This window comes from Myotis lucifugus, unplaced genomic scaffold (genome assembly GCF_000147115.1).
Source record: "Myotis lucifugus unplaced genomic scaffold, Myoluc2.0 scaffold_230, whole genome shotgun sequence".
NCBI lineage: Eukaryota > Metazoa > Chordata > Mammalia > Chiroptera > Vespertilionidae > Myotis > Myotis lucifugus.
In genome coordinates, this window is record NW_005871278.1 from 1,881,813 (window position 1) to 1,894,220 (window position 12,408).

General features: G+C 55.9%; 1 protein-coding gene across 3 annotated transcripts in view; it reads right to left on the minus strand.

Annotated features, from left to right (window-relative positions):
• Positions 1–2,478: 2,478 nt before the first annotated feature.
• Positions 2,479–12,408, minus strand: part of TGFBRAP1 (transforming growth factor beta receptor associated protein 1) — a 38,783-nt gene continuing 28,853 nt past the window's right edge. Inside the window, exons 8-12 of one of the 3 annotated variants that reach the window (XM_023762075.1) lie at positions 11,100–11,243; positions 10,210–10,369; positions 6,654–7,114; positions 6,264–6,390; positions 2,479–4,945 (exon numbers count right to left, since the gene is read on the minus strand). In XM_023762075.1, coding sequence (XP_023617843.1) covers positions 4,857–4,945; positions 6,264–6,390; positions 6,654–7,114; positions 10,210–10,369; positions 11,100–11,243 — 981 coding nt within the window. In that variant the 3' untranslated portion in view covers positions 2,479–4,856. Of the gene's footprint in view, positions 4,946–4,967; positions 5,572–6,263; positions 6,391–6,653; positions 7,115–10,209; positions 10,370–11,099; positions 11,244–12,408 lie in introns of those variants that run through there. The other 2 variants (XM_023762076.1, XM_006098352.2) reach the window with 2 other exon arrangements.

The window sequence follows — 12,408 nt, forward strand, 5'->3', positions numbered from 1 at the left end:
ACTGTTATGAATCGTAATGTACATATCTAATATGCTATATGTGTTATCCGATGGTCACGACCCACAGGTTGAGAACCACTGAAATCAAAGTGAAATCAAATGCCGTTAGCAGTGTAAACCTCAACCGCAGCCATGCTTCTTGCGCTCTAACTCTCGAGAAAGCAGCGTTTAGCATTTCCGTTATATTTATTTCTGAGCTGAAGTCAACAGTTACTGCAGGTCAGCAATGTATTGAAGAGCAGTTTAGAACGAGTTTGGGGTCTTACTGTAATGTGCAGGCTGCGGAAGTGGGGGCGACAGCCCACCCCAGCCCACTGGGCGCACCTGTTGCTCTGGCTGGGTCATAAACTCACGGGGCTGCAAGAGCCAGCTGAGGGCAGCGATGTGCGCATGCTCTGTGGCCCCGCTCACTGGGAATCCGCCTCCCCAGCCCAGTCAACACCAATGGAAGCTGAAAGGGAAAAACTAGCATTTCAAGTGAAGCGAACAGAAAACGTTCTCTGGGGAAAGATGGCCATAATGGTGAGGGACTGTGGGAGCCATGAGGAAAGGCAAAGGGATTCGTGTAGCCAAGACTGGAAAATGCTGGCAGAGGGGTGCCTGAAAGCCAGCTATTGGAAAGGCTCAGACAGACCAGCTCCTCTCGCAGCTGCAGATGGCAGCTCTGAAACCAGCAGGTGGTGGCCACAGAGGCACTTTCCTAGTCTCTGCAATACAGCAAGACTCCAGGGGTTGAGATCCAGGGGTTGAGATCTGGGGGTTGAGACCTGAGGGTTGAGACGTGGGGGTTGGACTCTGGGGGTTGAGATCTGTGGGTTGAGATCTGGGTGTTGGACTCCGGGGGTTGAGATCCGGAGGTTGAGATCTGGGGGTTGGACTCCAGGGGTTGAGATTTGGAGGTTGAGATCTAGGAGTTGAGATCTGGGGGTTGAGATCTGGGTGTTGAGATCTAGAGGTTGAGATCTGGGGGTTGGGCTCCAGGGGTTGAGATCTGTGGGTTGAGACCTGGGGGTTGAGATCTGGGGGTTGGACTCCAGGGGTTGAGATCTGGAGGTTGAGATCTGGGGGGTTGAGATCTGGGGGTTGGACTCTGGGGGTTGAGATCTGGGGGTAGAGATCCGGGAGCTCATACACAGCCAGGGGGACCCTGCAGCCCAGTTTCTGAGCTGGGTGCTGCCTGGAGAGCCCCAAGAACCTGTGGGGCAACATTTGGTGTCAAAGGCTGGCCCACCCCCATGGCTCTGGCCTGAAGGCTCCTCAGACACCACCTGCTCTACCTCTGAGGTGTGACTTGCCCAGGACCACAGTGGCTGGTGGAACCAGAGACCAGGTTCCCCGACACCTCGTGATAACATGTTACTTCTCAAGCCTCCCCTGGCCTGTTGAGCCGTGTGTTGCTTTGTAACCCCTTCTTGCTGCAGCCCATTTAACTGCATGGGCACATTTCTCCGTCCATCAATTCACTCTCTCACTCAGCCACCGGGACAGGCAGTGTGAGTCCACAGCCTCTCCAGTCTGGTCAGGTGTGTCAGCCTAAGTACCCCCTCTTCATCCCTAACATGCGAATGAACCACCCAATACCAATGACGTAGAAATGTAAAAAGAGCAGCCACGTTTCCGCCCCAGGGTTTTCTGCAGGAACAGTCAACCCTGGGCTGGTTCCTGGTTTTGCTTCTGTGCGTGGTGGTGCAGCAGCAGGCAGGGAACCGCCTGTGGGGCAGAGCTCTGGCTTGGTGTGCCTCAGCCATAAGACAACCACCCAACACCCTGTCGCAGTTTCTTCACCTTGAAATATGGATGACTCGTGCACCTCCCCCTACCAGCCCGAGCACAGAACAGTCAGCCTATGTCAGCTCACCCTGTGCTCAGGGCAGGGCCAGGCCTGGATGAGAGAGAGAGAGAGAGAGAGCGCGCGAGCGAGCCCAGGACAGTGCTGGGAGGGGCCAGGTCTGGGTGAGAGAAAGAGCCCAGGACAGTGCTGGGAGGGGCCAGGCCTGGGTGAGAGAGAGTGCCCAGCAAAGTCACTCCACAGAAATTCCCAGACCTTCTATGAACAGGGTTCTAAGAGGAAAATCAACATTTAAAAGGTGAAATTTTTTAAAGGTTCTATTCCTTGAATACATTGAGGATTAGAAATGCAAGGGCAGGAGGCTTACTGAAGAGTGTTTAGCTAAAAGGTAAAGAATGTCAGAAGTAACCAGAAACCTCCATTGACCCCTCAGGGCACAATGTATCTGAAGGGGTTTTCAAGGAGCAACCTAAGAGTGTGCGGGAGATAAACTGAGAAGTGGGTCATTTAAAATTTGGTAAAGTAACAAAACCCTTAAGGGGTGCCGTGAAAATCCTGTCGGTACCGGGAGGAGCCCCAGGCATGGAGGCGTGAGTTCTGGAACTTCGTAGGCTAGGCACCACCGGGCGAGTGGACACCCTCCCTTTATCAAGAGAATTTTATTTTTTAAAAAAATAACTACAGAAAGGACAAAGAATTAAAAGAATTTTAATAAAATCAAGTTTACATTTGTACATCTTGTGTATTTGGGACCCAACCAGGGGCAAAGGATAGAGTTGCAAGGACAATGGTTTCCATAGGAGAGCGAGCAGAAAGCAAGGGCTGCCCCAGCTGTGTGACAGGCATCGCTCAATGGTGTGACCGAGGCCCCTCCCTCCAGCACAGCGTCCCAGGGCTGAGCCAGGCCCGTGCCGCACAGCCTACACACCCCCTGTTAATTCTCGACAGGAACAGCAGATACACAGGCCATAAAATTAGACAGTCTTGCCCACAGAACATAAAATGACAACCGAGTTCAGTTCATGCTGTTTAACTAGAATGGTTACACAGAACCTGGAGGGAAAAGGGGCTGAGTGGTGCTCCCAATTGCTCTGTCTGACAGCACGGTCACAACACAGCAGGCCTGTCGAAAGAACATGTATTTCTTTTCAAAATATGATTTGAGGAAAGAGCCTTGTGGGAGTTCGAGAAAGATTAGAGAAAGGTTTTGAAAACAGGAGACAATTCTGCAGTGTCACAGAATTCTGCCTGTCTTCGAGGATCTGGGAGAGCTGGAAAACTGTTCAACTCCAATTCCCATTATTCTAAAGGAAAAAAAAATTTCAAAGTATTGATCAATGTGCAGGGAAAAAAGAGACGAGTGGCCCCAAGTTAGAAATGAGCAATCACAAGACGTTTTCAAGATTTTACCCATTCTGAGTAGAAACAGTGCTTTGCAAAGTGCATATTGCATGGACTAGCCACCTGTTCTTTGAGGAGTAAATCCAAGCACACAAGTTGAACGGTGATATGCACAGTAATATGGTGATTCTGCAAGCCATCCGCAGGGCAGCTCCTGGCCGGGCTTTGTGTCCACCCCGAGTAACAGCACATGGCCGAGTTGCAGGCAGAATTCCTTCATTATCTCTTGTTGAGCTCACCGAGATTTAGTTAGGAAAGAAAGCGTGGATGCCTTTGCGTTCTTGGCCCAGTTGGCATCACAAAGGAAAAGGAACGCCGACCACTGCTAGTGCAGAAGACGTTTTTAAAGACTGGAGTGGGCTCTTCATCCCCCTCCGTAAGGCTGAGGCTGAGGGAGGCGTGTTCCAGGTGCTCTTCTCACAGACGCTGATGCTTGCTTGCAAGCCTTGCATGGGGTACAGTGTCTTTATTGTTCATTCCTAACAGAATCAATCACCAAAATGAAGAAATCCGAGAGGGCAGTGCAGTCACCACAGAACGAATCTGCAGTCTGGGACCGACAGGCATTCATTTCCCTGTGAGCAGGAGACCTCAGAGCAGGCATGTAAAGTGCTGGAGGTAAGGCAGCGGGCTGGGCTTCCTCTAAGGGTGTGGCATGACCTGCAGGGAGGGTGCCACCTCCCCACGTGCAACGGCAGCGCCGCCCATGCCTGCCCAGCTGAGCGTGAGGGGAAGCCGGCCTCGCCTGAAAATACGCTCGGTTTGTGCTCATTGTTTCCCTTTTAACTTCCCGAGTGTTCAATAGGAGGTACATTTAACAAGAAAAACATCCCTAACAAATAAGACAGATGATTTTCTAAATAAGGGAAATATTACAAAGATAATATAACTTCAAATAAAAATGTTTAGTCAAGCACATTGACCGTGGAGTTTCAGGCCAGCACACAGGGGCCCTGTCCCCATGGTTCCCTGTCTCTGCCGTCGTCCAGATGGGCAGGCAGCCCCTCTCTCAGCCGTCATCAGTTTCGTAGTGGTGTTCACTTGCTAGAAGCCAGAAGGGAAGCAGCAGGGAACGGACACACCTCCCAGGCCAGCCAAGGGCAAGAGCAGAGGCCCGAGGTCATCGGGAAGCAGCCACTGTGTCGTCGACGGAGCACGCACCATGTGGGAGGAGAAGTGCGACGTGAAACCTGCCCGCACAGGACCCTGCCCTGGCCACTCGCCGGGCGGGAGAGGTCACCTGCTGCCACCTAAAGCCACTGTCCGGGCAAGTGTGTGCCTGACGTGGGTGGGCGCCAGCCTGTGGGGGTGCACCCGGAAGGCTCACTTATCCGTCCAAGTGGACAACCGCGTGTCTGGGCGGGCGAACGAGCACGTCTCTCCTTTTGGGTTTCCTGTTTACATTCAATGCCGATTGGTCAGCAGGGAAGAGAACTTGTTTCACACTGACGGAGCCTCCCGGGCACCGAGACGTCGCCTCTGTCTTGGCTGGCACAGCGCCGCCGCGTTCTGCTCCTTGCACTGGGCGGGCTTGGTGTGCGAAGAACTCGAGGTCCCCCTGGCGCCCAGGCGGCCCCTTCAAGTCCGAGCGCCGGGGCGGGGGGCGCTGGGGTTCGTGTGTCTGCTGGCAGCACAGTGGGTGTGGACGAGGTCACCGGTTGGGTATCTAACAAACACTGGCTCGCAGAAGGGACTGTGGCACACCTGGCACAGCTGTTTGTCTGAGAGCCGGAAGGAGCTTCTTTTCAGCTTCATCTGCGAAAATAAAGACAGGTTCTCACATGTTGCTGTGCAGTCTTTCAGACACGCCTGACCCCAGGGACCACTGTTACTGATGAGCATTGCTTTAATATCAACTTCCTGAAACACAGTATTAGAAGGAAAATAACAAACACAGCCTAGTAACTGGGGAAGCACAAAGAGCCTCGAAACAAACCCCTTTCTTATTTTACAAACATCATTGGTGCTTGTCTGGCGGAGGCATCCCACCGAGATGGCCCCTCGGACGCTCTGTGAGCCCGGGCGCACTCCGGCGAGGCCTGCTTGCCGTGGTGCCCTTAGAGCTGGATGAGGCCGCTCCACCCTCACTTCCCGGGGCCGCTCACCGACACACAAGCAGAGGAAGGCGCAAACAAGGCACCTGGTCAAAGCCACAGGGCCGGTTAGTGGCACATTCCTGACGTCCTAGGACAATTTTCTTTCCTTAAGGTACTAACAAGCCTGAGCTGTGACTCCATCGCCAGCCTTTCTGCACAATTCCCTGCGGCCCACACGGCAGCTGGTTGGAGGTTGAGCAGCAACGTGGTGAGTTCACCTTGGACACATTAGTGTCATCAGTCCTCCGACATTTATTCAGTGCCCTCGGGACGCCTGGCTTGGCTCTAGAGATCATAAATACTGAGATCGTAAATGACACTTCCTGCTCTCAAGGAAACAAGCAATTACGAAAGGCGTGCTCAGAATGGTTAACCGGCTGAGGGCTGTGAAGGTTCCACCAGGGCACCACCTGGCCGGGTTTCCTGCAGGTGGTCCCCAGATACGAAGGGACAGGTGAGATCACCCCGGCAGAGAGAACGGTGGGAACGAAGGCCATACATGTGGAGAGTGTGTCACCCTGAGGGGTGCCACACGCCCTGGCAAGCCGTGACGGCCGAAGAGGTGAGATGGAATCGTCCAGGCATCGACCTCTTCCGGGAGCCAATGACGCTTCCAAGGGGGACAGGCTGGCTCCTGCTCTGGGGAGACTGCTCCTCCCACGGAGGGGTCTCCAAAGGGAGGAAAGGTGGGGGGCTGTTGCAGACTAAATTGTGCCCCCCAATTCATACGTTGGAGCCCTAATTCCTAATGTGATGGTACTTGGGGGTGGGGCCTGTGGCAGGTGCTAAGGTCAGACGAGGCCATGGTGGGCGCCCAGGACAGGAGTAGGGCTGTCAGAAGAGGAAGAGGCCAGAGCTGCTCTGCTGCGAGAGGACACAGGGAGCGCCAGGGAGTCCGCACCAGGCAGGGACTCTGCCGGCCACACATCTTCAACTCCCAGCCCCTGTAATGTGAGAAACAAGCGCTGCTGTCTAACCTGAGGGGACATTTGCTAGGGCAGCCCGAGCTGAGTGACAGAGGGACAAGATGTGGCGCTCCGAGGGGCTGGGAAGCACGCCTGGCTCTTCCATTGACGTGACTGCTCTGTGCCTCAGTTTCCCCTCCTGTGAAACGGAGATAATAGTAGTACTGCATTCAAATGCTGTGACGAGGAAGTGATGTCATGATGCCAAGTGCGGAAAAGCGCTGGACACACACCGTGCACCTGCCTTCCTGACTATTGTCTTGGAAAGGGGAGAAAGCACGCTCCGCACAGGCCTCTCCGAGCGGAATGCAGACTGACGCTGCAGAGGAAACACTGACAGAATATTCCCCAGGCAAAACGCACACCACACAACACCCGCGTCCGGAGGCGCCTGGCTCTCACCTGGTCGTGCTTATAGATCAGGTTCTCCGACGTGGCCAGGCCGAGCGCCACCTGCGCGGTCCTCCTGGTGTGGGTGCTGTCCCGCACGGCGCCCGTCAGGAACGGGCAGAGCAGCTGCACCGACCAGGTGCCCGGCAGCAGCTGCAGAACTTGGGCGGCGTCAAACTCCGCGGCGTGGCGGTTCAGGAGGTCCACGGCGGCCACAGCCAGCTCCGCGGAGGCGGAGGCGGAGGCGGAGGCAGGAGGGCTGGGGCCCGGGCCCAGGTACAGGGCCAGCAGCGTGTGGAAGAGCCGCCGTCGGTAGGCCGGCTCCCTGCCCACGGAGCGCCAGGCACAGTAGTCCTCGGCCGCAGGGAAGTCCCCCAGCTCGAGCGCCAGGGTGCGCAGGGCCTGCTCGTGCTCCTCCAGCTTCCCGTGCAGGATGGCCCTCTCCATGGGCAGGCCGGCGTCCCGCACTCTCTCTGTGGGCAGAACCACGGGTCAGAACAGCGCGAGGCCAAGCTGGCGCCTGGCCGCTCCTACGCCCAGCCCCAGACCATGTGGAGCGGCGTCCGTGTCCACGCTTTGCATCTGGTGTCACACGCCAAAGACACGTGCTACCTCTCTCTAAGGACAGGCAGGTCACAGAATACAGCTTTGCTCAGAGTTTAGAGAATGAACGAAACACATGACCCTGGTCTCAGAAGGCCCAGGAGACCTGCGTGCCAGCCTGGGGCCTCCAACCAGCCCACAGGACCCCGTCCAGTGAGGGCCTCTTGACTAACGCAGAAAAGCATCACAGATAACGTCACCTCTCGCCGTACAGTTGGCCAAACCCCTTTATTCTAATTTGAACTCTACTCCATGCAAAGGCATATGGGTTCACATCGCTAAAATACATGTCTACATCAGCCTAAAGCAGTGGTCGGCAAACTGTGGTCCCAAGCCACACGTGGCTCTCTGGCCCCTTGGGTATGGCTCTTCCACAAAATACCGACTTCTGCTCATGGGCCACCAAGTTTCAATCGCACTGTACGTGTGCGCCCACACGTGGTATTTTGTGGAAGAGCCACACTCAAGGGGCCAAAGAGCCGCATGTGGCTCGCGAGCCGCAGTTTGCCCACCACTGGCCTAAAGCAAGCACGTCAAACTTGTAGCCCACGGGCCGCATGTGGCCCAGCCAATATAACGGTACGTAACAAAAGTTTTAATAAAAAACTCGTAACTTAATTTTTACAATATCCTGTTACACATAATTATTAATAACAAACTACAACGTTCGCTAATGACTGATGACTACAATCGTGTTGCATTCATTTCCCTTATGCACTTTATGCACAGGCGCACCATTTCTCTCCACTAATACTAGCAGTGAATATTTTAGCAGCTGATGGCCACATCATTAGTCTTGGACTGACTTGTTTGGTGTGCACAACAGGAAATATTTCGCTTTCGGAGAACAAGAAAAATAGGTTTATTTGCGTTACGCTTATTAATTCGTGCAGTTATTCAGTTTGGTAAGTTAATGTGCAAGAAAAAATATTAATTTTTATTAAAATGTTCTATTATTTTGTTAATGATGACTCGTTTATTGCAGCCCTTTGTATTCAGCATGTCTCTATTGAAATAAACCTATGTTTCTATGAAAATTGAAGCTTTTGTTTTTTGGGGACCACATACACTTAAGCCTTGTTTATTTGGCCCGTGTTAGCCTTTGAGTTTGACATGCTCGGCCTAAAGATTTTCCTGTTTGTCCACAATGTAAATGTCCAGGCGATAAGTAAGTGGCACCAGCAGAGGAGCACAGGGGCCAGCTGCCCTCGGTGGGCCGCGTCTCCTCAGTGACGTCCCTTTGCTGCCCACTCCCCTGCCAGCCAGGACGATAATGTAAGGTCTCTCCCACTGGGCAGGGGTGTTCCGAGGACCACCTCTCCAGGGACCAAGGATTATTCCAATTACAGGTCTTTTGCATTTGAAGTTTGGCCACATCCACGCCTGACGCACAAGGCAGACACCACCAGTCCTGCAGCAAAGGGCTGGCTCATCCACAGGCCACCGACGGCACCAGACACAGGCTGCACAGGCACCAGCTGTCCTCACAGACCCTGAACACATCACTCCTAAGTGGATGCCACCCGTAAGGAGAGGCACAAAGACGGTGATGAAAAGGTCTGGCAGCGACCTACACCTTCACGTCTGCCGTCTCATTCATGCTTGACTCTTGCCCCCATGGGTGGGCTTGGCAGGAACTACTATGCCACGTGCCCCAGTGACACCCCGAGTCACCTGACTCCCAGGGGGCAGCGGTCGTCTGAGTGGCAGTGCTGTTCCAGTCTTGGGGACACCCACTTCCTGCACGCTCCCAGGCTTACCTTCTGACTGTCAGAACAGGGCCGCCTCGGGGCAGCTCCCCGGCCCATCCACCCGAGGCCTGGCCTGCTACTCCCTGGGCCCCACGCGGAGCTTCCACGGCCTCACCTGACCCTCGGTTAGGAGGACAGGATTCCAGCCACACCGCTCTCCACCCTCTGTGCACGTCTGACACTACGCATGCTCCACAAAAGTGGCGGGATAAGAACAGCCATCGACAAACTGAGTAGCATGAAGCTGTTATGAAGGGATCTGTACAGCATAAAGTAGGACGTACGTCAGGGGGCAGTGGAAATGCTGAACAAGCATGACCGCACGGGCACTGGCCCATCATAACGGGCGGTGGCTGTGGGCGACCGTCTGAACGTCAAGTGCGGGCTGGGGCCAGTGTTGGCCTCTGCGCCTGCTCGGAACGCCTGCTGTGGGGCTGGCGAGCTGGGCCCACTGGGCACCTGCTCTGAGCTTCACATTCCTCTGCTACAAAGGTCAGCAGATAAGCGTCACACTGCGTGCTGAGCGTTGTGACCTATGCCTGGGATACACATAGTCAGTCCCCAGTGTTTGCAGATTCTGTATGTGCCTCCTCGCCAGCATCTATCTGTAACTCCAAAAGCAATACTTGTGGTGCTTCTGAGGCATCTGTGGCCTCGCCCGCGTGGCCAAACGGGTGAGCCAGCGACCGGTGAAGCAAAGCGACGCTCGGCTCTCACTGGGCACACGTGTGCTTATCGCGGTCCTCAGGTCCCGGGGCAGCACGGCTGTGCTTCTGGAGGTGGTTCAGCATTGACAACGGCCCAGGCTCAGGGCTGGACGCGGCTACGCTGGCAGCACAGGAGGGCTGGTGCCTCCCAGGAGCGGTGCGTCCGCTGAGCCTCGGGGGGGCTGACTCGGCGCTGCTGCTGTGAGACAGTGTTCACAAATCAGCTGATACTACATGAGGGTCTTTACACAGAGGCATCAAACACGCTCTGCACGGACCGGCCGAGGGAGAGCTAGGGATCAGAGTGCGCAGGGACCTGGCCCGGTCTCCCGAGCGCAGCAGCGTCCTCACTAGTTGTCTGTGGAGACTACAGCCCCCCTCCAGCGGGGCTGGCTTTGTGCCTGAAGGCTCCAGGGATCGCCCACGGAACCACAGGAGCGATGCCGAAGCCTTGCCCTGCTCCCGCCACCCGAGGGTTACCGTGGAGCGACCACGAGCTCGCCTCACCCATCAGGAAGTGCACTCGGTACAAGTCGGACTTCTGCAGCAGGCGTCGCAGCTTCGCCTGGGTCTCCGTCACCTCGGCCCCCGAGCCGCTGGCGCCGGGCGTCCGCTGCAGCACCGCGTCCAGGTAGAGGAGGGCCAAGCGCGTGTGGTACTCTTCCCTCTGCAGGAAACGGGCCAAGCAAACGTGTTCGCGAGGGGGAGACTGGGTGCCCGGCCCGCAGTGCCGAGGGGACCTGGCGGATTCACAAGGACAATGCACAACACGCTGGCTGGTCAAAACCCTCTCAGAAACCACAACGCAGAGAAGGCGGATTTAAAATCCACGGGGCCCTAGCTGGTTTGGCTCGGTGGGTAGAGCCTCGGCCTGCAGACTGAAATGTCCCAGGTTCGGTTCCAGTCAGGGGCACATGCCCGGGTTGCGGACTTGATCCCCAGTGGGTGACGTGCAGGAGGCAGCCAATCAGTGATTCTCTCTCATCATTGATATTTCTATCTCTCTCTCCCTGTTCCTTCCTCTCTGAAATCAATAAAAATAAATAAATAAATAACTTACAGGGAAACTATAAAAGAGCTACTTCTCATTTTGAGAAGGGCCACAGGATTCTCCAAAGAGGTACAGCTTCTCTCATTTCCTTTAAGAAAATCAACAAGGAAGGAGTAGAGAAGGAACGTACGAGCAGGGTGGACATGAGATGAGGGTAAGAAGCTACTTACTCCTCCCGCCTCTTTCACAACCGCCAGCTCCTGCAGACCACCAGCAGCACAGCTGGGCAGCCAGGGCACAGAAAACGCTACACGAGGACCACCTGCCACCAAGTCTTAGTGTTGAATCCCGTCGCTTAGAGCGGGATGCTGCCATCGGCCCACCTGACCCACTTCGCGGGGCTCACCTGCAGGTTCCTGTCCATAACCAGGTGTTCCAGGTACCGCACAAGGGCGTTGGGGTATTTCTTAAGGCGAGTGAGCACATCGTCTGGATTGAAACCGTCCTGCTGCTCCTCCAAAGGCCTCCTGGTGAAAACCTGAACTCCAACCTGCGGGGAGAGCGCGCCTGAGTGCCTGCTGTGCACAGGCCCCTCTCACCGTGTCCCGAGCTCCCGGTCCGCGCTCTGGGTGAAGCCGGAGGCTCTGGGAGCAGTGCACAGGAAGCTCGCAGACGGAGCAGAGGCTGCTGGCCCGGCCCTCCTCACAGCCTGGCCATTCCCTCCAAAGGGCCAGAAGTTAAAGAACGAAACATTTATTGGAAACAACCCATAAAGCAAAACTTTGTAATATTAAGATCATCCCAAACCAGGATGGTCACTGGCTGACTAGGAAGTGAAGGATCTGAAGTGCTGCCCACCCAGCGGCCCATTCTCCTGACGCTGACACTGCTTGGTGGAGCACCCAGTGTCCAGGCTGCCTCCGGCCTGTCTCCCGGGGCCCACGGTGCAATTCCGTGCTCTGAGGACGTGCCGACGGCACGCAGGGAAGCAAACCCAGCCTGCACCTGCCCCGGGCACTGTGTGCACTCTTACACACACGCTCGCACGCCACAAAGCCCATCAGCGGAACAGCGCAGCTCGGCTCTGCCAACTGCAGCGCCTGGGGACGTTCAGAGCTCTCGGAGCCCGGGCTCCCATCCTGAGGCGCCCACTGGGGCCGTCTCCTTGTTTAAAAGAGGTGACACATGTGAGGGACCGGTGCAGGGTCAGGGAGCACCCAGAGCCCGAGCGCCGTGACCACCTTGTCACTGCAGCGGCACTAGGCTGTCAGCCGGGCGTGAGCAGGTCGGCGCGTGGTGCTGTGTGTGCCAGCGCAGATACAGAGGATGGGAAACGTACACGGAGCACACGGCCGACTCCAGTTAGGACAGCACCAGGGAGGACACGGGCGACCCACATTTCAGAAGGGCACCTGTGGCCAAGGCCCTGCATCAGAAAGCTACCGTTGTGTCTCCAGAGGGAAAGAGGCCGCGCAGGCGTTCTCAGCGGCGAGAACTGAATGCTTCCCCAGGCGTCTTGGGCCTGTCCTCGGGATTCAGGCCCTGCCCCGAGCACGCTGTCCCCTCTGGGTCCCCAGTGCTCTCCCACTGACCACTGACATCCTTGCTTAGCCTCTGAGATGGGCCAGTCCTGCTCACGGCTGCCCTCCTTCCTCCAGACCCACGACCCCCACATCATGGCGGTGGGAGCAGAGACAGGGCAGCGGTTCGCCTGG